Source organism: Vulpes vulpes, chromosome 16, assembly GCF_048418805.1.
Source record: "Vulpes vulpes isolate BD-2025 chromosome 16, VulVul3, whole genome shotgun sequence".
NCBI classification, from domain to species: domain Eukaryota; kingdom Metazoa; phylum Chordata; class Mammalia; order Carnivora; family Canidae; genus Vulpes; species Vulpes vulpes.
Window position 1 is genome coordinate 47,441,644 of NC_132795.1, and position 24,425 is coordinate 47,466,068.

Sequence of the window (24,425 nt, forward strand, 5' to 3'; positions counted from 1 at the left end):
ATATGATTAGAAAAATCTTCTTTGTTTTGTGACGTTGCTGCATTCGTCTAAGCATTGTCTGTCCGGAGACATTCTCTTTCCTGGGCTTCCACCTGCTGTCCTTGAGTGCCTGCCCCCCTGGGTCTGGCCGGTGCTCCTCCACGGGCTCCATCCTGAGTCTGTGCCTCTGGACAGTAGCATTGGCCGCTGGCGGCTCCCCCGTCCACCAGGCCCGACCTTCCTCCCACTGCAGACACCTGCATCCTCAAGGATGCCCTACCTGCCTGTTCTGGTCTGCCACCTCAGACCTGCCTGTTCAAATCCAAAGGCAGTGCTTTCTGGCTGGGCACTGGCTGCGCCCCTTCCTGCTCCGAGCCCAGGATAACTTCAGAGCTTTGCTGCTTTGCCCTAGTCTTTCATTTCAGGATGGCAAGGGCTCGCTTACAGTCGAAGAGACAAGACTTGTGTTTTCGTGGGGAAAGCTCACCTCGTGTTGCTATGCCTTGTGCCTCTGGGCCTCTGCACATGGTGCTCCCCTCCAGTGCTGTTTCAGTCAGGATAGGCCAGATTGTGCTGGTAACAAGCAGTCCCCAAACCTCAGTGGCTGTCAGTGAGACCAGTTCATCTCTAGCCATCCTCGGCCATTATGGGTTGGCACGAGCAGATAGTGGGGGCGGGGGGCTGCTCACCAAAGTCCCCCACCATCTTGTGACATCATTCCCTCCAGGCTTCAGGGTTGTCACGGCAGAGAAAGAGGGGGCTGGAGGGTCTGGTCGTGACCCAACAGATGAGAGGGATGCATGTCACTTCTCAGGTGTCACTGGTCACCACTAGTCATATGGCCTAACTTTGGGGGGATTGAAGATGAGAAATTGCAAATTGCAGCCACCCCTGCAACGTGGAGGAGTAGCAGAATGGGTGTACTAATGTGCAGTCCTACCATTGGTCCCTCACCAGGCCCCAGGCTCCTGGACACCTGCCCCTTGTAGCGGGCGGGCACCCCACCCCTGCCTGCTGGTTCCTTGAGGCCTGTTCACTCCACACCCAGGGCTGGTGCTCAGCCACTGCTCACTGGATGCCTTTTAAAAGTGCCTCTGTCCCCATCCCTGTCCCTCTCTATTCTTGTGTCCTCTCTTAAATCCTGGGGGCTGGCCCCCTGGTGGGAAAGCTGAGGGTGTAGCACCTGGTTGTGGCCTCCACCCTGAGGGCAGAGCCTTCCCTGCTGGGCGGCCCCACTGCACTGCTTCATGGTCCTGGATCAAAGCCACCTCAGGCCTCAGGGCTGGACCTAAACCAGGCCTGAGTGCCCTGGGGCTGAGTGGTGACCTTTTGCAGACATAGTGTGCATGAACCGAGTGGAGGAGATCCTGGAGCTGGTGGCTGCAGACCATCTCCCTGCCAAGGACAACAAGTGGGTGGTGCAGAAGTACATCGAGACCCCACTGCTCATCTATGACACCAAGTTCGACATCAGACAGTGGTTCCTGGTCACCGACTGGAACCCCCTGACCATCTGGTTCTACAAGGAGAGCTACCTGCGGTTTTCAACACAGCGCTTCTCCCTGGAAAATCTGGACAGGTCAGTTGGAGCATCAGCTTGGTGCCACGGGGTGCAGGGGTGCATAGCGTGCCCCGCCAGTACCTGCGGGAAGTGGCTGGGCTGCCAGGCCGTGTTTGCCGCTATCACCCATCACCACCTTGAGGCACAAATCAAACAGGCATGGGTAGGTCATAACGACCTCCATCCCCAAGGGGCAGGCCCAGGCCCAGGCCAGCTGTTCTTCAAAACCAGTGCTCTGTACCCCCATAATGTGTGTCTTCTCCAGAAAATCCTAAAGGCACCATTTGCCATGTGCCCACAAGGTGCCCGGCCCCACCCGGGGATGACACATCTCAATGACAGGCCTAGAACCTCCTTCCGGGGTGGAGGTGGCCTCCTCTGCTGGAAAGGCTGAGTGCCAGCTGTGCTCACGCTGCCCCACAGCTGGCCCAGCCTGGGTGTGCATGCTCTCCCTGCTTCACCATCCTGCTCTCTGGGTCTAGCCGTATATGGACCAGGGCACCTGGGAGGTCTCTGGGGGACAGGTGCCTATGCCAGCCCCTCAGACCCCCTCAGGAGTCCCTCTTTGTGAGCCCAAGATGTCTGGTCTTGGCTCCACTTCTTGGGGTCCTGCAGAGCAGGGAGGCTTCTGGACTGGCTGGGGAGGTAGGGGTGCAGGCCTCCAGCCTGTGGGACATGCGAATGGCCTGAGGGGTCCTCTGAGGACCCCAAGAAGTGGGGAGCATGTGAGTCAGAAAAGGCCAGGATGGTGTGGACCGCACCCCAGATCCCAAGGCACCTGGGGGGAGGGTGCGGAGGCAGGTGGCACATGGACGGGGCACAGGCTCAGACGTCCAGGAACAGGAACGGGGTGCCAGGGGTAGGGGGACCCACACCTCCCCAGGGTCTCCAGGTGGGCGGGATGTGCATGTGGCAGGGGCGGCAAGGCCTTCTGCAGAGTGTCAGGAACAGGCCACCGTCAAGGCAGAGAATTTTCTTTGCCTCTGTCCAAACCAGGGTCTTCCTGTTCTGCCTTGTATCCACTGGGCGTGCGGGGGTGGGTGCCTAGGCATCTTGACCAGGGCTTTAGAGGGGAGTCAGGACTCCCGAAGGGGTCCTGGAGAGAGGGGTCCTGGAGGAGGGGCTCTGGGGGGAGGGTTCCGGAGGTGGGGCCCCAGAGGAGGGGTCCTGGGACTCCCCCGTGCACGAGGAGCCCCTCTCGCCCTCCCACCCAGGCCCCGGGGCCCAGCCAAACCATGTGCCTGGTGGATCTCTTGTCCTCTCAGCCCCAGGATATCGTCTGGGACCGTAACCCTCCTCCCAGGCAGACAAAGATTCCCCGAAATCGGTTCCATCCGACACGGCCCCTCCCGGCCTACCTGTGAGGGGACTGCAGGGTTGGCACTGGGGGGGGGGGGTCCACTTCCCCGTGCCCACGGCTCCCGGGTCCCAAAGCCCTTCTGTCTGCTGCCTCTTTTCCATTTGTCCTCTGGAAGGACGACCTGTCCAGGAACCCAGGGAGGGGCCCCCTTCCCTCGTGGTTCATCTCGTCCAAGTTACCTGTTTCTAAACCTGTTTGGAACAAGGCAAGAGAGTCAATTAATGGAACCTTCACGGAGACTCACCTTGTGTCCCTAGACCAGCTCTTCAAGGGCCACAGCTCTACTGCCAGATGCAGATGGGGAAACTGAGGCTCTGGGAGGCGTTACTCCTGGAGGTCCTGGAGCTACCAGAGCCCCTCTATAGGCTGCCCTGTGCCAGGGCGCAGGGCTGTGAAAGCAGGGTCTCCGTGGGCGGGGCCAGGGGTGGCTGAGGGTCCCCATGGGCAGGGCAGGGCAGGGTAGGTGGGGGCATAGAGTTCAGAGACTGGAGTCCGGGGGTGCGGTCTGGAAGTAGGGTTGTGGGTCCCAGCGTGGAGACGGGGTCCCGGGTTGCAGGGACGGCAGAAGTCCAGGGTCTGGGATCCGGTGGCGGCATGGGGGTGCAGGGTGGGTCCGGGTCTGGTCCTGTCCGGGTACTGACCACGCGGCCTCACCCTGGCGCAGTGCCATCCACCTGTGCAACAACTCCATCCAGAAGCACCTGAAGAACGACAAGGACCGCAGCCCCTTGCTGCCCTACCACAACATGTGGACCAGCACCAGGTTCCGGGAGTACCTGCAGAAGAGGGGCCGCGGGACCGTGTGGGCCAGCGTCATCTATCCGTCCATGAAGCGGGCCATCACCAACACCATGAGGGTGGCCCAGGACCACGTGGAGCCGCGCAAGAACAGCTTCGAGCTGTACGGGGCCGACTTCATCCTGGGGCGCGACTTTCAGCCCTGGCTCATCGAGATCAACTCCAGCCCCACCATGCACGCGTCCACGCCGGTCACGGCCCAGCTGTGCGCCCAGGTGCAGGAGGACACCATCAAGGTGGTGGTGGACCGCAAGGTGGACCGCAACTGCGACATTGGCAACTTCGAGCTGCTGTGGAGACAGGTGAGGGGCGAGGGCCGGGTGGGTGGAGGTCGGCCGGCCGGCGGCGGCACCTGCTCCTGCATGCCCCTGACTGCAGCCACTTCCAGCAAACTGAGCAGGCAGTGAGGCCCATGCCCCGGGTTCACCCTGTGCCCCGGGCCTGGCCCCAGCCGGCCCTCACCACTCCGCCGCGCTCCCTCTCCTCCCCACCATCCCCAGCTCCGTGCCCACCAGGCTGCGTGGTCCCTTTGCCAGGGACTCCAGCTCCACGGGAGGACCCTGTGCCCGGGGGGCCCTGGAGGAGGGGCCTGGTGGGCAGCCCTGCTTCTCTTGAGGCCTCATGCCCAGCTGGCCGGCCAGCGGACACAGGAAGGGGGAGCAGAGGTCCCAGGCCAGGGCCTGCCAGCCACCCCTGACCCCACCCTCCCCTGCCTAGCCTGCTGTGGAGCTGCCACCCTTCCACGGCTCTGACCTCTGCGTGGAAGGTGTCAGCGTGAAGAGAACCAAGAAGCACATGCCTCCCATTTCCAACGTGACCTTTTCATCTTCCCTCTTGAACATTCAGCCACTAAAAGTGAGGTGCCCCTCGGCCATGCCAAGGCCAGCTCTGGGACCTCCACAAATGGCTCTGCAGCAAGACTTGAAAGTGAAGGATGCGAAGGTCCTCGCGTGCACCTTGCCTGTGCCCATAAAGAGGGCAGCTGAGAGGAGCTGTAAGGTCCAGTCTGCCAACGCTGAGTCTGGTGGGAGGACAGAGCTCCCCACTTGTCATTTTCAACACATAGACAGTAAGACCCCAAAAACTGGTCTTACCAAAGCCGAGTCCCACAGGCACTCAGAGGCAAACTCACTAAGTGTGCACCCACTGCTGTCCGTGCTCCCACGCGTGAAGACAGTGGAGGGCGCTCTGTTTCAGCCACCCAAACCACCAGGTAACAGCGCGGCCGCTTGCGCCTGTCCCAGTCCTGGGGCTGCCCGCTGCGCGTCCCACAGGGCGAGGCGGGGGCCTGTGGCCCAGGCAGCGGGTGCATCCTGATGCGGGCACCGGCCTGAGCTCAGAGTGGGCTCGGGCCCCCCTGGCCCCATCCTGGGACTGGCCAGGTGGTTGGAGTAGCGGGCTCCTGCAGCAGCCTTGCCAGGGACCCCTCACAGGACCAGTGGGTGACACCTGATGTGCTGTAGTGCGTGGGGGATTGAGTTCACCGTGTGAACAGTGCCAGGGGCTGTGGACAGGTGCCCGCGATCACTGGGATCTTGTTTTGGGTTTCCTGAAGTTCCTGATGGTGCTGAGCCTGCGCAGCCTGGGAGCCTGTCCCAGACCGGGCTCAGAGCTCAGGCAGACAGGTGGGGGGCAGCCCCGGGTCTCTGGGGGCACCCGGCACCCTGCAGTAGCCCAGAGAGTATGTGTGATGAAAAGGCTCGAGTGGCCACTCCCACACCCCCGCCTGGTTCTGCTCCAGGGACATTTGCCTCCTCAAACACACCTAGTATCTGTACCCGCTGTTCCCTCCCCGGCCTGGGTCTCTGTGTCTCTCTCCCTCCCCATCCTTCCCTCTCTCCCCATTCCCTCCCTGGCACGGAAGCCTCTTTGCCCCTCTTCTGTCTGATGGCTGTTTGCCCCCCGGAGCGCAGGTCCCTAAGGGCCGCGCACTTTCTGCTGTTTTCACCGCTCACCAAGACACCTGGGACGGTGCATGGCACACAGCCAGTGCCCAGTAGGTGTTTACCAGATGAAGATGCTTCCAGAGCTGGTGGTGCCCTCGGAGGACATCCCCGGGCCCGCCCACTGCCCTCGCCGCATGTCCAGTCTGGCACTGCGGCTGGGCAGCCCTGCCACTCGGCAACTTGCCTCTGTGTGGATGATTTCCAGATTTTTCCCTGTTACGAAAACAGTGTGCTTCCTATAACACACTATGCGGCTTCCTATGGGTCTGCTTCTGGGAGTGTAGTGTTGATGGAGTGCACACAGCTTCAGCCTCACTGTGGGGCGTGGGGAACTGTGTCCTTCCGACGTCCTGGAGCCCGGAGTCGGAATCAAGGTGCTGGCAGGGCTGTGCTCTCAAAGGCTGTTGGGAAGAATCCTTCCTTGTTTTTTGCAGCTTCTGGTGGCTGCTGGCAATCCTCGCTGCGCTTGGCTCATAGATGTGCCCCTCGGGCTCACATGGTGTTCTTTCCCTGTGTCTGTGTCCAAAATCCACTCTTAGAAGGACATCATTGTTTTACTAGGGCCCACCGTCCTTCCTCCAGAGTGACCTCTGCAGTGACTATTTCTAAATAATGTCACATTCACAGATTCCAGGTGGACATGACCTTGTGGGGTGGGCTCCAACCTGGTGCTCTGAGCCTCATAAGCATGGCCAAAGGGGCCGCACTATGCGTTCACACCCATGGCCGTTGCTCCCATTGCTGCCAGCACTGGGCGCCGAGGGACGTCTGATGTTTGCCTCTGGACGGAGTGCCACACTGCTCATTTCCATTTTTCCGCTTACCAATAAAATGGCCTATTTTCAGACATGCATTGGCCATTTACGTTTCCTCTCCTCTTTTTTTCTTTTTTTTTTTTTTAAGATTTTATTTATTCATGAGAGACACAGAGAGAGAGGCAGAGACACAGGCAGAGGGAGAGGCAGACTCCCTGCAGAGACCCTGATGTGGGACTCGATTCCAGGACCGGGATCATAGCCTGAGCCAGAGGCAGATGCTCAACCACTGAGCCACCCAGGCATCCCTATGTTTCCTCTCCTAAAAAGAACCCACTCAACCCTTTGCCCCGTTGTCCTTAGACTCCTGGGTCTGTTTCTTTTGGATTTGTAGGAGTGACGTCTATTCTGGATTCTCCTTTTTCAGTTGACTGTGTTACAAATACTGTCCCCCACGTTGTGATTTGTCTTTTTGCTCCTTTATGGTATCTTTTGATGTAAAGTCACCTTAATTTTAATAAACTTAAACTGGTCAACCTTTTCCTCTATGGTGGGAGATTTCTGTGGCTTATAGCCTTACCCTGAGGTCATGAAAATAACTTCCAGGGGCTTCTTCTATAAGTGCTGCCATTGCTCATACATTTCAGCCTTTAATGCTCCTGGGATTGATGGGACCTGGGGTCCTACCCAGTTTCATAGGGGACCCAACTGTGGGAAGCCCCTCATCCATAGGTCACCACTGTCACATACGGTATCTCTGGACTTTCTGGTCGGCTCCATCGGTGTGTTCATCTGCCCTGGACCGAAGCCCCAGTGTCTTCATCACTGTAGCTTTGCAGGACATCTTTATGCTAGTCAGCCTTGTTTTTCTTCCTTGGAGATGACTTGACTCTTGAGCCCTCACACTTCCATGCAAGCTATAGAACCAGATTGTCAAGACCCACCAAACCACCAAAAAAAAATTAAAATTAAAAAATGTTGACTGAGGTTAAATTTATGTATCAGTTTGAGGAGAACTGACTTCTTTACATTTTTGCCTTATGATCTATGAACATGGTATATCTCTCCATGTACTTGTCCTTTAATGTTTTTAAGTAAACTCCTAGACTTTTCTTTGTAATGGCTTATGCTTTTTTTTTTTTAAGATTTTATTTATTTATCCATGAAAGACAGAGAGAGGCAGAAACACAGGCAGAGGGAGAAGGAGGCTCCATGTGGGGAGCCCGATGCGGGACTCAATCCCGGGGCTCCAGGATCACACCCTGGGCCGAAGGCAGGCGCTAAACTGCTGAGCCACCCAGGGATCTCTGCTTTTTTTTTTTTTAAGTTAGATTTAGTTTTATATGTGTTTTATTTTTTTATTCTATGATAAGTAGTATCAACATTTTTATGTTTTCTTTATTTTTCTTTTCGATGAATTGTGGCTGGTTGATAGAAATGGAATTGATTTTTGTGAATCCGTCTCTTTTCAATCCAGCCGTCTGGCTAATGTTTCTATCAATTCTATTAATATATTTAAAGATTATTTTGAATTTTTCACATGCACAATTATATCATCTGAAGAGTTTTCCATTTCTTGCTATTACAGATTTTATATCTTTTTCTTATTTTATTACACTGCCTAGAACCTTATTTAATTGATCTATTTTTCTCATTTCACTGGATGGCAGGTACATATACTCTGGTTAGTCATAATCCTTGGTTCATGGCAAAGTTTCATTGTTTGTCCTTACATGGCTCACTTTTATTTAGATAGTTTTAAAGACAGAATTAGGGGCACCTGGGTGGCTCAGTTGGTAAAACATCTGCCTTCAGCTCAGGTCATGATCTCAGGGTCCTGGGATTGAGCCCCACGTCAGTCTCCCTGCTCAGTGGGGCTCCTGCTTCTCCCTCTTCCTCGGCTCCCCCTGCCCATGCTCTCTTTCTCTCTCTCAAATAAATAAATAAAATGTTAAAAAACAAAACAAAACAACTAAAACTGTAATGAGAACCATAGAGTGATTTCACATCGACCCATCTCTGGCACCCCTACTCCCTGCATCTCCCCCTGAAGTGACCATTATTATCCTTAAAACCACATTTGTCAAATCCTTGTTTTCCTTTTTAGTTTTGTGGCATCCATATGCATTCTTTGAAAGATTTTTAGGGGATCCCTGGGTGGCTCAGCAGTTTAGCGCCTGCCTTCAGCCCAGGATGTGATCTTGGAGACCCGGGATCGAGTCCCGCATCAGGCTCCCTGCATGGAGCCTGCTTCTCCCTCTGCCTGTGTCTCTGCCTCTCTCTCTCTCTCTCTGTATGACTATCATAAATAAATAATAAAAATTTTTAAAAAAAGGTTTTATTTATTTATTCATGATAGACAGAGAGGCAGAGACACAGGCAGAGGGAGAAGCAGGCTCCATGCACCGGGAGCCCAACGTGGGATTCGATCCCGGGTCTCCAGGATCGCGCCCTGGGCCAAAGGCAGGCGCCAAACCTCTGCGCCACCCAGGGATCCCAAATAAAATCTTTTTAAAAAAAGATTTTTAATTTCAAGCTGTTTTTACTTTTTAAGAAGGGCACGATGCTTATATTTTCACCAAGTATCAAATTTGCTAAAATTCATCTACTCTGCTATATGTCACTGCAGCTCATTTCTTTTTTTTTTAAGTCCTTTCTTTCTTTCTTCCTTTCTTTCTTTCTTTCTTTCTTTCTTTCCTTCCTTCCTTCCTTCCTTCCTTCCTTCCTTCTTTCTGAGAGAGAGGGACAGAGCAAGCACAAGAAGAGGAAGGCCAGAAGGAGAGGGAGAACCAGACTCCCCACCAAGCAGGGAGCCCCGACCCTGGGGGCTTGATCCCAGGACCTTGGGATCATGGCCTGAGCCAAAGGCAGATGCTTAACTGACTGAGCCACCCAGATGTCCCACAGCTCATTTTTTTGTGAGACTATTTTATAAAGGTTCTTTCACTGCCCTGTGATTGTGTATTTAGATTGTTTCCAGGGTTTGCTGTTGTGAATAGTGTCTCTGTGAACGTTCTTGTCCATATCTCTTGTTTTACACGAGTGAGTGTTTCTTGTGAGAAGATGCTTCAGAATGGAATTGCTACCTTGTGGGATATCTGGATGCTCGATTTTAGATGTCCACGAACTGTTTTCCAAGTGCTTTGAGGCCCCTATCTCTCAATCTTGTGACTCTGTGGAATTACCAACATTTTGAGTCATCAGATTTTCTGATTTTCATCAATCAAATAGACTTAAGAAAAGTCTTGCTGTAATCTTGATTTGCATTTCACTGGTTAACTGCGTTAAATATCTCAGTATGTGTTTATTAATTATGTAAATTCCTCTTCTGGGAAATATCTGTTCATATCTTTTGCCTGTTTTTCTGTGAGATTGTTTATGTTCATAGTTATCTATTGTGAACAGCTTCTCCCAGTTTGTAACTGTATTTTTGGTTTTTAAAAAGTATCTTTTGGGATGCCTGGGTGGCTCAGGGATTGAGCATCTGCCTTTGGCTCTGGGCGTGATCCCCAGATCCCGGGATCGAGTCCTGCATCAGGCTCCCTGCATGGAGCCTGCTTCCCCCTCTGCCTGTGTCTCTGCCCCTCTGTATGTCTCTCATGAATAAATGGATAGAATCTTTTAAAAAAAAAGTATCTTTTGATGAGAACTGAATTTCAGTATATGTGCTGCCAAAGTAAGCACTGAAAACTGAATTTCAATGTGGTCAAAATTATCAGTATTTTTTCTAGTCAGTGCTATTTTTGTTCTAAGAAATTTTTCCTTACCTTGAGGTTTAAAATATTATTTACCTACATTTATTACTAGGAGTTTCAAATTTTGTCTTTGATGTAGAAGTCATAACCCGTCTGGAATTGATTTTTTAATATTTAATATGGTATGGTAAGAATCAAAGTTTATCTTTGTCCATAGAGATAACTTTTTACATTTATTAGTTGAAAAATCTCTTTCTTTCCCACTTTGTGAACTGACACCTCACTCTACCTGAGTCAGTCTATCTCTGGAGTCTCTATTTTATTCCACAGGTGAATTTGCACCCCTGCACCAGTGCCACACTATCTTCACATCGGGGGGACAAGTCACCTCTCTTTGCCAATTTTCCTTCTTGGATTCACTCCCTTCTACATAAATGTCATAATTGCTTTTATTAAGTTCTACAGCAAATCCTATTGAGATTTTAGTTGGGTTTGCATTGACTCCCTAGATTAATTTGGGGGAAATTGGCAGATTAATGAAATAATATCTTCCTACCCATGAACATGATATACTTCTCCATTTACTTTATATGTTCCTTAAATTTTATTTTTTATATATTTTTCTAATAGAGATTATATATATCTTTTATTATATTCTTTTTTTTTAATTTTTATTTATTTATGATAGTCACAGAGAGAGAGAGAGGCAGAGACACAGGCAGAGGGAGAAGCAGGCTCCATGCACCGGGAGCCCGACGTGGGATTCGATCCCGGGTCTCCAGGATCGCGCCCTGGGCCAAAGGCAGGCGCCAAACCGCTGCACCACCCAGGGATCCCTATCTTTTATTATATTCATTCTTAGTTCCTTGATGTACTATAGGACTGCACATGATGCCATCTCTCTATATCATTGCTTGCTGCTGGTTTATAAAATGCAACTGATGTTTATATTTTAATTTTCTATACTGCCACATTTCTAAACTCTCATTATTTCTAAAAATTTCTATATACATTCTTCTGAATTTTCTATGTAAGTAATTCTATATCATGTGCGGATAGCTTTGTATCTTCTATTCCAATTTTGTCTGTAATTTCTTTGTCTTGTTGTATTGTAGTGGCTAGAACCTCCTATACAGTATTGAATTCTTGATTTTAAAAGGAATGTTTTTAACATTTCCTCATTTATAATGACATTTTTCTAGGTCTTTATGAACTTATAGATATGATATAAATATATATAGACACTCTAGCATGTTAAAGAAGTTTCTTTCTAATTATTACCAAGAATTTGTAGTGTGAGTAGGTAGTGAATTTTCTCAAAAAACTTTTTTTGCGGGGATCCCTGGGTGGCGCAGAGGTTTAGCGCCTGCCTTTGGCCCCGGGTGCGATCCTGGAGACCCGGGATCGAATCCCACGTTGGGCTCCCGGTGCATAGAGCCTGCTTCTCCCTCTGCCTGTGTCTCTGCCTCTCTCTCTCTCTGTGTGTGACTATCATAAATAAATAAAAAAATTTAAAGAAAAACTTTTTTTGCATCTATGAGGTTATCATAAGCTTTTCCTCCTTTGTACTATTAAAATGGCAAATAACGTCAATTGTTTTTTTTAACTTGGTTTGATGTTAAGCTCGATATATGGCTAGATTTTGTTTCTTACATGTGGTTGAAATTCATTCTCAACCATTATTTATTTATTCATACTATTATTTATAGACATTTACATTGTTTCTAGTTCAGACTATTACAAATAGTGCTGCCATGAATGTTCTTGAGTTTGGTGAAATACATACCCTGGGGGCACCTGGGTGGCTCAGTCGGTTAAGCATCTGGCTCTTGATTTTGGCTCAGGTTGTGATTTCAGGGTTGTGCGATCGAGCCCCACTCTGGGCTCCCCACTCGGTGGGGAGTCTGCTTGTCTCCATCTCCCCCTGCTTCTCCCCTCAGCTTGTGCTCCCTCTCTAAAGTAAATCTTCTAAAAAAAAAACATACTTAGACTGTTCTGTGCTGAGTCACGCACTCAGCTTTGGCAGGCATCACGCCTAAGGATTTTCCACAGTGAACATGCCAGGTTACATCCCACCACAACGTAAGGGTGTCCCGGTTGCTCTATACTCTTGCCAACGCTAGCTATTCTCTTTATTTTTATTTTGGCCATTCTGGTGGAAGAGTAGTGGCTTCACATTGTAGCTTCAATTTGCATTTCCCTGATGACGAATGAAGCTCAGCTTTCTTATTTATGTTCCCTTTGAACATACTCTTGTAAAGTTCCAATTTGGCCTAATCGTATTGGCTTATAGGAGTTCTCTAGATATTGTAGATGCAAGCCCCTTGGTAGGCAGAACTATTAAAAATATCTTTTCTTGGGGCACCTGGCTGGCTCAGTCTGTACAGTGCATGATTCTTGACTTCAGAGTTTCAGTTCAAGCCCCATGTCGGGGATAGAGATTACTTAAAGAAAATAAAATCTTGAGACACCTGGGTGGCTCAGTGGTTAAGTGTCTCCCTTCAGCTCAGGGCATGATCCCGGGGTCCTGGAATCAAGTCCCACATCAGGCTCCCCGCATGGAGCCTGCTTCTCCCTCTGTGTCTCTGCTTCTCTCTGGGTCGCTCATGAATTATTATTAAATCTTTAAAAAAAAGAAAATAAAATCTTAAAAAATATATATCTCCTCTCATCCTATGATTTGCTTTTCCTTCTCTTTATAACGTCTTCAATGCACCTAAGTTATTAATTTCAGTATCTTCCAGTCTCAATGTTTCTTTTATGATTAGCACCTTTTGTTTTCTGTTTGAGAAATTTTTGCCTACCCCAAAGTCACAAAAAGTCACTTCTATTTTCTTCTGAAAATTGTGTTATTGATACCTTTCACATTTATTTATTTATTTATTTATTTATTTATTTATTTTAAAAAAGATTTTATTTGAGAGAAAGCACATGAGCAGGGGGAGGAGCAGAGAGAGGGAGACATGCTGACTCAAGACCTGAGCCAGAGGTAGACGCTTAGCAGACAGAGCCACACAGGCGTCCCCTAGCCACACTTTAAATACTTCGTTGTCAAGGGCCATTTCTATCACTGCAGAAAGTTCTATCAGACGGTGCTATGTGAGATCTGACAGGAGGGGGAATTCAGTACTTCACAGATCAGGACACAACAGCAGCTCAGCTGAAAGGTCTCACATTTATTACTGAACCAACCTACTGGTATAGAGGCATAGTAACAGAGAAAATCATTCCCTTGATAAGACATGTCTATTGGCCAGGTAGGAAGGATGTTTCCATATTGATAGGATAGGAACATGTGATCTCCATGTGGCTTAAATATATGTACCAATTATGTTTGCTATTTCATGATGTGCGACGCTTCCTCACAGACCCAGCTTGGTTCTTCTCCAGTGTCTCCTCTTGGAGTTGTACCTGATTTTATTACCAGTTTTCATCCGAATCCACTGGGGAATAGGACGATTCTGCTTTTGCTTCTTGGCCAGGAATCGCTTGATTCTGAAAGTCTTGTGAGAAGACATGGCGATCACAGTCAACGACACGCAACCAGGATGGCGGCGGAAAGGAGAGAGGAGGAGATGGGCACCTTTCACATTTAGATCTGTATTCCATCTAGAATTGTTTTAGTGTGTGCTGTGATGTGTAGGGTTCAATAATCATTATTTTTTCGGTATGGGTATTTAGCCACTGTGGTACGGTATGTTAGAAACACTGTTCCTATCTGTACTGCACCGTATACACAGGTGGCCGCAGTCTCTCTTTCTGGGTTTGGACTCTACTCTGTTCCAATTGTCTGCCTATCTTTTTTAGTCAGGTTTTGGCAGGAAGAAAGCTACATAACAAAGGCACCTTCCCCTCCCCCCCTCCCGCGCCGCCGCCGCCACCACCACCACCCAGTGGTGCTTATTCAGCAAAAGTTTATTTTTCTCATGCCTTCAGGTCAGCTGCAGCGATATTGGGTTCAGCTGGGGAAGGCTCAGCTGGGCTCCAGGCTGCAGGTTGGGCTCAGATCTGCATCACGTGTCTCCTCCTTCTAGGACCCATGGCTTCCCAGGGTGTCTTCTTGACATGGCAGATGGTATAAACATGAGAGAGTAAGCCAAACCATGCAAGCATATGGAAGCTTCTACTCATATCACATCTGCACACACTGCACTGGCCAAACTCTAGTGGGCGAGGAAGGATACTTTGCAACAAGGAGGAGGAGGAAAGGAGTGACTATGTCCTGAACAATCCCCAAATATACAATAGTCCAATCTCTCGGTCATCAGTATTCACTTACCTCCTATCAAAAAATAAACTTACTGCCCTCTACTCCAAAAGTCTCCCAATTAGGGCATCAAGCTCCAAGTCCCAGATCTCATGATTCTGCATCAGCTCTGGATTCTACATCACTCCTCTTCATCTGGATAACCATGAGTGAAAAAGACAAGTCCAGTTTGGGATTAACTTGGCCTGTGGCTGTTTCTTGGATGCTGGCAGATGACACGAGACTCCTAGATCAGAGACCAAGGTGGTCATTACTCAGGGCACAGCACGAGCACTGGCCTACCTGCAACAGTCCCACGAGGAGGGTGGGAGACGGCCCAGGTGGATGCTACACGCAGTGAGATTGCGTCACAGCTGAGGAACCCTGATGTGGGATCTGCCATTTTAATAGCAGGCAGTAAGCAACCCTGCTCTTGGCCTGGAGAGAGATACTATCTCATCCCTCAGGACCACTCGCTGCATGCATGACCCTGAGAGATGGCCCAGGTAAAGGGTAGTCAGGGCCTTGCATTCTTGGCATACCCAACAAAATGTGCAGGGTGCTCAAGAGACCCGTGGAGGACAGGCTCTCCCCATAATCCACTGGTCAGTCCTGCTCAGCCTCTGGTGAGTTTTGACATGAGTGTCCACTCTACTGGCCATTCGGATTAATCTGACTGGCAGAGGTTGACACCAAATCTCTTCAGTTTGACATGTCTTAGGCTACCTTCCAAAAGCTTCAAGTAGCAGGAAGGGGCCAACCTGCGGCCCTGACCTCAGCCCAGGACTCGGCGTGCTCTAAGTCCCAGACAGCCAGTCTGGTGCTCATGAAGACTCACACGACTGAGTTTAGACTGACCTCTCCTCTTCGATGTCATTGCCAATATAGGGCACAGTGGACGGGCTGACAAGCCACCCCCACCCCCCACCCCGCACCCCCGCTGGAGAAGGTTTGTGTGGTCCACTCAACCTGCAACCCCCTCCCCCATACAAATTTGCTTCGTTGCTGACACGCTGCACCCTGATGGCCTTGCGTGGCACAAGCCAGCTGGTTTCACAGCCCACGGACGGACAGGTCTGACCCTGTCGCAGCTGCGGTTTGACTGCCCCTATGGGCCACATGCCAGGTCCGCAGGACAGAGAGCACCAAACTTCCCCTGTCCTGGACCTCCAGGCTCTAAGAGCTCCCCACAGATGTGCCTTCTGGTCCTCCATCCATAGCCACAAACTCAGTTCTCCTCTCCTTCCACTATCCTTTCCTTCCATCTGGAACATTCCACTGGAGATGGACCGTAGCCCTGTGTTGGTGCTCAAGGACCATGCCATCTCCATGGAGAATCCAGGTGGCAGAGCTGGGACCAAGTTTGAATCTTGTGGGCCCCCGTTAGGCCGGCTTCAGCAGAGGGGGCACGGCTGGGGTGCGAGGCTGCTAGGGAAAGAAAGCAGCTCCACGCCTGGCCACATTCCCCTGGAGCAGGTGAGGGGGTAACAGGCTGTCCCAGTCCTGGGTCGTGCCACACGGGTAGCAGGAAGCCCGGGGTACCACCTAACACCCCAACTATGGGCCCGTTGCTGGTTGCCAAGGTGACAAGAGGTGCACCGCTGCAGACTGGCCCAGGGGTCAGCAAACTGCAGCCTGCAGCCTGTTTCTCTGTGGCCTGTGAGCTGAGAACAGTCCTTACCTTTTTATTTATTTTATTTTAAAAATTTTTTTGAAGATTTTATTTACTTATTCATGAGAGGCACACACAGAGAGAGAGAGAGACAGAGACACAGGCAGAGGGAGAAGCAGGCTCCACACAGGGAGCCCAATACGGGACTCGATCCCAGGACCCCAGGATCACGCCCTGGGCTGAAGGCGGCGCTAAACCACTGGACCACCCGAGCTGCCCGGTCCTTACCTTTTTAAAGGGTCATAAAAAAAAAAAAAAAAAAAAAAAAAAACAGCAAAGACTATGAGAGACTTCCCTCTGTCCCAGTCAGAGAAAGTTTGCTGCCCCCTCCACAAATGGTGACCGACGACCAGCCTTCTGTCCCACAGCCTTCCTGCCAGCACCACGAGCTGATTCGGTGGATTTCCTGCGTCCTGAGTCACCATGGTTTAGCCTCAGGCTTTGTCACCACCTCACGCGGGTCTCCTGGCCAGGGTGTGACATTTCCCTCCCACCCACTGGGCTGTTCCAAAGCCAGCGCCACCTGCTTTGGGTTTGTCGCAGCCGCAGCACCACTCTCTCTGGATGCGTCCCAGTCATCCCACATGGCAAAGGACTCCAGCGCTCGGTGCTTGAACAAACATTTCCCACTCCCGAGGCTGCAGGGCCGGGCTGCACTGGCTCCCAGGCTCCCAGCTCCCCGTGAACCCTCCTCCCTGGGCCCGTGGCTGCCCAGCACGCGTTCCAAGACGCCAGCCGGGCGTGCCAGGGCCTGGAGCCTTCCTGCAGCGTCCGCGGGTGACAGCAGGCCACCGGGGGTGGGAGGGACGTTCTTGGCCTCGGTCCTTCCACGTACATTTTAGGGTCAACCGGGGACTTCGAAGGAAGGAAGGGCGGGGGGCAGGCTGGGGTTCTAAGTGGGATCACCTTGGCGGGGCCCATCATGCTGGGGACAGCTGACCCCTTTTTTATTTTGCGTCTTTCAGAGCATGACCGTGATCGCCTCCATCTGATTAAGGCTCCTTCTGTTGGTGTGTTTTGTGGTTTTTCAGCATAGGGGTTGACACCTCTCGCGTTAGGTTTCCTCCCTTTAGGCACTTGGTGGTTTTTCATGCCATAGGAAATAGTATCTCTCCTTTTTTAAAAATGATTTTATTTACTTGAGAGAGAACACAAGCAGAGGGAGCAGCAGAGGCAGAGGGAGAAGCAGGCTCCCCGCGGAGCAGGGAGCCCCACGCGGAACTCGATCCCGGGACCCCAAGATCACGACCTGAGCTGAAGGCAGATGCTCAATCGCCAAGCCCCCAGGCACCCGGGTCACACTGTTGGACCCTGACTCACGGTTGCCAACGTGTCCCGGTGCATGCCCCAGAGACTCAGACCCCAGACAGGCAGATGCAACAAGCAAGAGGGTTTATTGGACGTTTGCGCAAACGGGCTCTCCGCCTCAGAGGTGGCAGAGCGCCCTGATTAGCAATTACAGGCATCTTTTAAAGGCAAAGAAAACGCGGGAGTAGCATAGCATTCGGGTTATGACGTGATTGATTTCTTTGAAGATCAACACGACCATGTTCAGGGACTTTTCCAGTCAGGGCGAGGGGGGAGGATAGTTTTCTTATCTCGGAAAAACAGAATGTTTTTGTTGCTTGAATTCATGGGAGGCCCCTGGATGGGCTGCCTCAGGGTTAGGCCTGGTCCCACTCACGGGTGTGTGTGTGTGTGTGGGGGGGGGGGGGTTCTTCATTCCCTCCTCTTTGTTTGGACTGATTTTAACCTTAAAATCTTAGGGAACTTTTATTTTTTCAGTTTGAAGGGCCCGATATTGTTGAGTTAGTACCAGAGCTTGGGTAATGGACAATCTTTCTCGGATGAACTGGAGCAGCCGGTTGATGATGCAGGGGCCAAAAGTTGGCAGTAGGAGCAGGATATCTAGAGGGCCCATAATGGTAGAGATTAGGGTGGTCATGCAGGGAGACTGGTTAAACCAGCCTTCAAACCAACCCTGCTGGGCTTCCCGGTCCCTTTGTCTTTTATTTAGTCTATCTCTGAGTTTGGCCATGGAGTCCCTGATGACTCCAGAGTGGTCGGCATAGAAACAGCATTCTTCTCCCAGGGCTGCACACAGTCCTCCCTCTTTCAGGAATAGTAAATCCAAGCCTCTCCTGTTTTGAAGTACTACTTCTGAAAGTGAGGTAAGGGATTGCTCTAACTTAGAAACGGACTGCTCTAGTGCCCGTAGCTCTTTATCTACAGCTGCCTGGAGTTCTAAATAGCGTTGTGAGCCCTGGATCAGAGCAGCTGCGCCAGTACCCACCCCAGTTGCGACCCCTAGTCCCAGCATAACGGCTAGGGTTAGGGAGACAGGCTCACGCTGAAAACAGGTGGGATGTCTGTCATATTGATTTTTTAGAGTTTCAGCAGGGTGATAGAATACCCTGGGCATAATCTGCACCATAACACAGAAGTCCTCAGAGTCATTTAGGACCTGAGCAGATACACAGGGGGTGAGGCCTTTGTTGCATGCCCACCAGGTTCCCGGCTGGGGCACCAGGTAAGAGTCAGTCCCTAAAAACAGGGCGGCAATATTGCAGAGTTCCTGATAACCCGGGTGAGTATAGTTAGCCTTGACAGTGATGTAATCCCAGAAGGAGGAGGGCCTCCCAAACTGTGTCTCCCGTAGTCTCACACCCCCAGTTTTTACAATGGCAGTGTTCCCCCCCACCCACAGGTGGGATTTAGCCTGCGATCTCGGTGGTACTTGGGACAGACATAGAAGGGGAGGGTGCATAACATGGCCCTCCTTAGGCATCCCACATCCTCCCCAGGGGTCTAATCCTTTTCGTCCGGGGGGCTTTCTCGGTTGGGGGCTTTAGAGGTGTTGGAATACCCCTCTAGGTCCCATGGGCTGGGGGCCCCTATGGTTGATTTACATAAGTCAGGATATAGGTTGGGCCACCAGGTTCCTATGGGAGTAGTTTTTGTTATTGACCAGACCTTGTCACCCCCAGATGTTAATACCTGCCAGGTTAACTTTTTGGGGGCATGACAGTTACCTTTGGTGGGGGTGAAAAGCGCTAGGAGAGGTAGGAATATAACAATTGTTATTGAACAATTTTTGAAAGTCTTATCTTGAACGGATTTTGAGTGCGGTGGAGCTTCCATTGGAGTGGCTCGCCCGGTCCGTCCTGGCTGGCGTCAGCGGTGCTCGTTGATGGGGCGCGCTTGACGTGTGAGGTGTGGACCCAAGCAGCAATACCGTCTACTTTTAGGGCGGTTGGGGTGGTTAGTAGTACGGTGTATGGGCCCTTCCGGCGGGACTCAAGGGTCCTGGACTGATGTCTCCTGACGTGGACGGAGTCACCGATCTGGAATGGGTGTGGGTCGGTTGCATCTCCGGGGCGGTAGACAGCTGCAAGGGGTCTCCAGATCTGGTGCTGGATAATCTGGATCACATTTAGCCTGTCCTGTAAACCGGGAGTATTAGCAAGAGGGTCAATAGCAGAATCTAGTAAGTCCATCACTGGTGGGGGACCTCCATAGAGAATCTCGTAAGGAGTTAGTCCATGGCGCGTGGGAGTGTTCCGGACTCGGAACAGGACCAAGGGGAGGAGTTGAACCCAGTGTCTAGTGCCAGTCTCCAACATCAATTTGGTTAGGGTCTCTTTAATTGTTCTATTCATTCTTTTTACCTGTCCTGAGCTCTGGGGTCTGTATGCACAATGTAATTTCCAATTTATCCCCAGTAATCTGGCCACCAACTGACTTACCTGGGAGACGAAGGCAGGGCCGTTGTCCGACCCTATTACCTTGGGCAGTCCAAACCGGGGGAAATTTTCTTCTAGGATTTTCTTGACAACCACCTGGGCAGTTTCTCATCTGGTGGGGAATGCTTCTGTCCATCCTCCTGTGGGCCTAGTGCAGCGGCTCGTGCTGTTTCATCGGCTATCCTGTTCCCCTCTGCTACTGGGTCGTTGCCGTGCTGATGCCCAGGACAGTGAATTATACTCAGTTTTCTGCTGTCAGTATAAATGTTGACCTTTTTTGTCCTTAGCCTTTTTTAGGGCCTGAGTTAGGGCTATAAGCTCCACCCTTTGAGCTGAAGTCCCAGGCTTTAGGGCACTGGCCCAGATGACAGTTTTTTTCTTTTTTTTTTTTTTTAATTTACCACGGCCGCCCCGGCTTTACGTTCACCATTTCATAGAAAGCTACTCCCATCTGTGTACCAGGTTGCTTCAGCATCTGGCAAAGACTGGTCCGTCAAGTCCCCTCTGGTGCCATGGACCTCGGCTAGGATCTGGTGGCAATCATGCATTACCAGGGAGGGGGACTCGGTTTCTGGAAGCAAGGTGGCCAGGTTTAGGGATGTAGCCATTCCGAACCGTATCCACTCAGAATTCAGTAACATGGCCTGATAATGGGTGACCCGAGCGTTTGAGAGCCATCGTTCAGGGGGCTGGCGGATGACTGTCTCTATGGCGTGGGGGGGCCACCACAGTGAGTGGTTGGCTGAAGGCCAACTTATCTGAGTCTTTTACCAGGACTGCCACAGCCGCTATTATTCGGAGACATGGGGGCCATCCTGCAGCCACGCTGTCTAATTTTTTTGAAAAGTATGCCACAGGCCTTTTTCAGGGTCCCAGTTTCTGAGTTAGGACCCCTTTGGCTATTCCTCGGCGTTCATCAGCATATAACGCAAATGGCTTGGTTACATCTGGGAGGCTCAGGGCAGGGGCAGTCAATAAGGCCCTTTTTATTTTGTCAAAAGCCAATTGTTGCTCCTTTCCCCAGTGGTAGGGGGTGTTGGATTTCGTGAGAGGATATAGGGGAGCCGCCAGCTCTGCAAACCCGGGTCCCCAGAGGTGGCAGAACCCGGCGCTGCCGAGGAACTCTCGTAGCCCTCTGGCATTAGTGAGTGCAGGGATCAGGGCTACAGCCTTTTTGCGGCCCTCTGTCAGCCACCTCTGGCCTCCTTCCAGGAGATATCCCAGATAGGTCACTTGTCTCTGGCGTATTTGGGCCTTTTTGGCAGAGGCCCTATACCCCAGTCCTCCCAGTCTCTCGAGCAGGGCCCCCGTACCTTATACACAATCCTGTTCTGTCTTAGCCGCTAGGAGCAAATCATCCACGTACTGCAGGAGGATGAGGTCCGGATGGCCAACTCGGAAGTCTGCCAAGTCCTGATGCAAGGCTTCGTGGAACAAGGTGGGGGAGTTTTTGAATCCCTGTGGCAGCCTTGTCCAAGTGAGTTGTCCTGAGAATCCCGTCTCAGGATCTTTCCATTCAAAAGCAAAAACAGGCTGGCTTTGAGAGCTTAATCTTATGCAAAAAAATGCATCTTTTAGATCTAAAACCGTATACCAGACGTGGCTCGTGGCTCGGGGGCAAGGTGCTGAGTAAGTTGTAGGGATTCGGCACCATGGGGTGTATGTCCTCCGCCCTTCGGTTAACTTCCCGTAAGTCTTGTACCGGCCGGTAATCTCCTGTGCCGGGTTTTTTTTTTTTTTTTTTTACGGGCAACAGAGGAGTGTTCCAGGGCGACTGACAAGGTATTAAGATGCCCAATTGTAATAGTCTCTGTATATGTGGCCGAATGTCCTCTTTGGCCTCTTTGCTCATTGAATATTGCCGGATCGATATAGGGGTGGCCGAGGATTTTAGGTTTATAATTATGGGTGGCTGGTTAACAGCTAGTCCCATTCCAGCTGTTTTCACCCAGGCCTGAGGGTAGTTAGTGAGCCATTTAGAATTTAGGGGCTGCACGGACAGTGGAGAGTCCTCGTGCAGCCGATGTTTATCCTTTAGGCGCAAGGTTAATACCTGGAGGGGCTGCCTTTCTGCGCCAGTAATGGTGGCCCCTTTCTGATGAAAATAGATCTGAGCCCCTACTTTTGAAAGAAGGTCTTTGCCTAGGAGTGGGTAGGGGCAGTCTGGGACCAGTAGGAAGGAATGTGTTACTTGCCCAGTGCTCAGGTGGACCTTCCGTTCGGTTGTCCATCGATATAACTTGCCTCCAGTTGCTCCCTGAACCCAAGACGTTTTAGAGCTCAAGGGTCCTTTTGCCTCAGTTAAAACTGAATGTTGAGCTCTCGTATCAACCAAGAAGGTCACTGGCTGGCCCCTCACTTTAAGGGTTATCCGAGGCTCGGGGGGGGGGGCCTCCTGGCCCTGACACCCCTAATCTTTATCTTTTAGGGACAGAAAGGCAATGGGCTTCTTTTTAGGTCCCTGCGTTTGGCCCTTCTTTGGACAATCTTTAACGCAATGTCCTTTTTCCTTGCAGTAGGCACACTGGTCTTGTTCAACCCGTGATTTTCTTTTGTCTCCCAGGTCCTTACTCTGTCCTGACTTACTCTGCCCTGAGCCCTGTACTATGGTGGCCAGTATCCCAGTCAGTTCTTTATTGCTTTTTTTTAATTTCTTTTATTCTCTCGTTCCTCTTGCTCTTTACGGATCCTTTCCTCCCTTTCCTCTGGGGTCTCTCTCTCTCTCTCTCTAAGTCCTGTAAGGTATATCCCTGAAGTCCCTCCTACCGTTGTAACTTATTACAAATACCCGAGGCCGACTGTCCGATGAAGGACATGATTACATCTGGCTGGCGATCGTCAGCCAAGGGATCAAAGGGAGTATACATACGGTAGCCTTCCATTAATCTTTCCAGAAAACCTGCCGGCGCCTCATCTTTTCCCTGCACTATAGCACGTACCTTTGCCAAATTGGTGGGGCGACGCCCTGCCCCTCTGAGACCCACTAGGAGTACCTGGCGATAGAGACGGAGCCGCTCCCTACCAGCAGCAGTGTCGTAGTCCCAGGTCAGGCGAACCAAGGGGAAAACATCCTCGATTTCATTAGGCAGCTGGGTCGGCCTCCCATCCGCCCCGGGGACGTTTTTCCGAGCTTCGAGGTAGACGTGCTGTCTCTCCTCCGTGGTGAGGAGAGTCTGCAGGAGCTGTTGGCAGTCATCCCAGGTCGGCTGGTGGGTCAACAGAATTGACTCAATTAACCCGGTTAGTGCCAGGGGGTCTCGGGAGAAAGTGGGGTTATGAGTTTTCCAGTTGTAAAGGTCAGAGGCAGAGAACGGCCAGTATTGCATCTGGCCGCCTACAGATGGGAGGGGAAGTGCCCGGGAGGTCCGGACGTCTTCCAACTCCCCCCCCCGCCCCGCGCTCTGGTCGAAAGCGGAGGCAACTGGAGAGCGGGGGTGAAGCGAGGGGTCACCTCTTCACCCCAGTAGAGTCGGGGACGGAGCTGAGGGAGCGGAAGGAGAGGTAGGGCAGGGAATAAGGGGAGTGATGCAGGGAGGGGGTGGGGGTCTCGGCCCGATCCCCCCTGAGAAGGGGTGAAGCATTTTATCCAGGGGGGTGGGTTTTTAGCGAGATCCTCCCAAACTATGATGTACGGCACCTGATCGAGGTGCCCATTGGGTCCTGGCTGAAAGACCAGGGCCTTCACCTGCAAGATAACACCAATGTTAAAAGTTCCGTTCCTGGGCCACCCGACGTTGAGAGTCGGCCACTCTGAGGAGCAGAAGGTGACCCATTTTTGTCTTCTGACTTCGACTGAAAGGTTGTGTGCCCGGCCGGTGACTTCTTTCCAGTGATCTAGAGCGAGGCTTAAAGGGGTGGTTACAGTCTGTCCCATGGGTGTAGAAAAGAGGTAGCGGTGAGGAAGAGGACAGAGAGAAAGACACAGAACAGACAGACGCACACAGATGACAGGACCAGCACGGCGGATTCAGATGGGAGCGGTCTCAAACAATGACCCTCCCTGAAGAGGAGGGAGTGCCGGGCTCCCTCCCTCTTCCAGACCACTCCGGAGTCAGACTCCGGAGCAGGACTAGAAAGACACAGAACAAACAGACACACACGAATGACAGGACTGGCGCGGCAGATTCAGATGGGAGCGGTCGCAAACAACGACCGTCCCCGAAGAGGAGGGAGTGCCGGGGCTCCGTTCCTCTTCCAGACCACTCTGGAGTCCGACTCCGGAGGGGGACCAGGGGTCTCAGGGCACGTCTGCCTCCCCCGCTGGTCCAAATACAGAGTACAGCGTCCTGCAAGCACAATACAGACCCGGCACAATACAGACCCGGCCAGTCAGACAAACGGAACGGACGAGACAAATATGACTTTTAGCGAGCTCGGTCTTACCTCCTACCTGTTTTAGGATTGAGCCTGGGGGCGTCTCGGATCCCGGACGAGCCCCCAAATGTTGGACCCTGGCTCACGGGTGCCAACGTGTCCCGGTGGACGCCCCAGAGACTCAGACCCCAGACAGGCAGATGCAACAAGCAAGAGGGTTTATTGGACGTTTGTGCAAACGGGCTCTCCGCCTCAGAGGTGGCAGAGCACCCCGATTAGCAATTACAGGCATCTTTTAAAGGCAAAGAAAACGCAGGAGTAGCATAGCATTCGGGTTATGACGTGATTGATTTCTT

At 51.6% G+C, this 24,425-nt stretch overlaps 2 protein-coding genes and 1 long non-coding RNA gene across 9 annotated transcripts in view; 1 reads left to right on the plus strand and 2 right to left on the minus strand.

Moving 5' to 3' along the window:
• Window positions 1-24,425, plus strand: part of TTLL8 (tubulin tyrosine ligase like 8) — a 57,237-nt gene that overhangs the window by 25,325 nt on the left and 7,487 nt on the right. For 4 of the 6 annotated variants that reach the window (XM_026019716.2, XM_026019717.2, XM_072742860.1 and 1 more), the window contains exons 10-12: window positions 1,315-1,558; window positions 3,565-4,000; window positions 4,416-4,911. In XM_026019716.2, the coding sequence (XP_025875501.2) occupies window positions 1,315-1,558; window positions 3,565-4,000; window positions 4,416-4,911 (1,176 nt within the window). Of the gene's footprint in view, window positions 1-1,314; window positions 1,559-3,564; window positions 4,001-4,415; window positions 6,941-24,425 lie in introns of those variants that run through there. The other 2 variants (XM_026019720.2, XM_072742861.1) reach the window with 1 other exon arrangement.
• On the minus strand, window positions 13,327-13,674 carry LOC112935807 (large ribosomal subunit protein eL39). The gene has a single exon (XM_026019721.2). The coding sequence runs from the start codon at window positions 13,610-13,612 to the stop codon at window positions 13,457-13,459; it is 156 nt and encodes a 51-aa protein (XP_025875506.1). The 5' UTR covers window positions 13,613-13,674; the 3' UTR covers window positions 13,327-13,456.
• On the minus strand, window positions 17,388-24,372 carry LOC140595996 (uncharacterized). Of its 2 annotated transcripts, none has more exons than XR_011998017.1 (3): window positions 24,139-24,372; window positions 22,749-22,961; window positions 17,388-19,455 (listed from the first exon to the last, which is right to left on the minus strand). It is a non-coding gene; the product is annotated as an uncharacterized lncRNA (long non-coding RNA). The 2 variants fall into 2 exon arrangements; XR_011998018.1 differs by having other exon boundaries at window positions 22,778-22,961; window positions 24,139-24,365.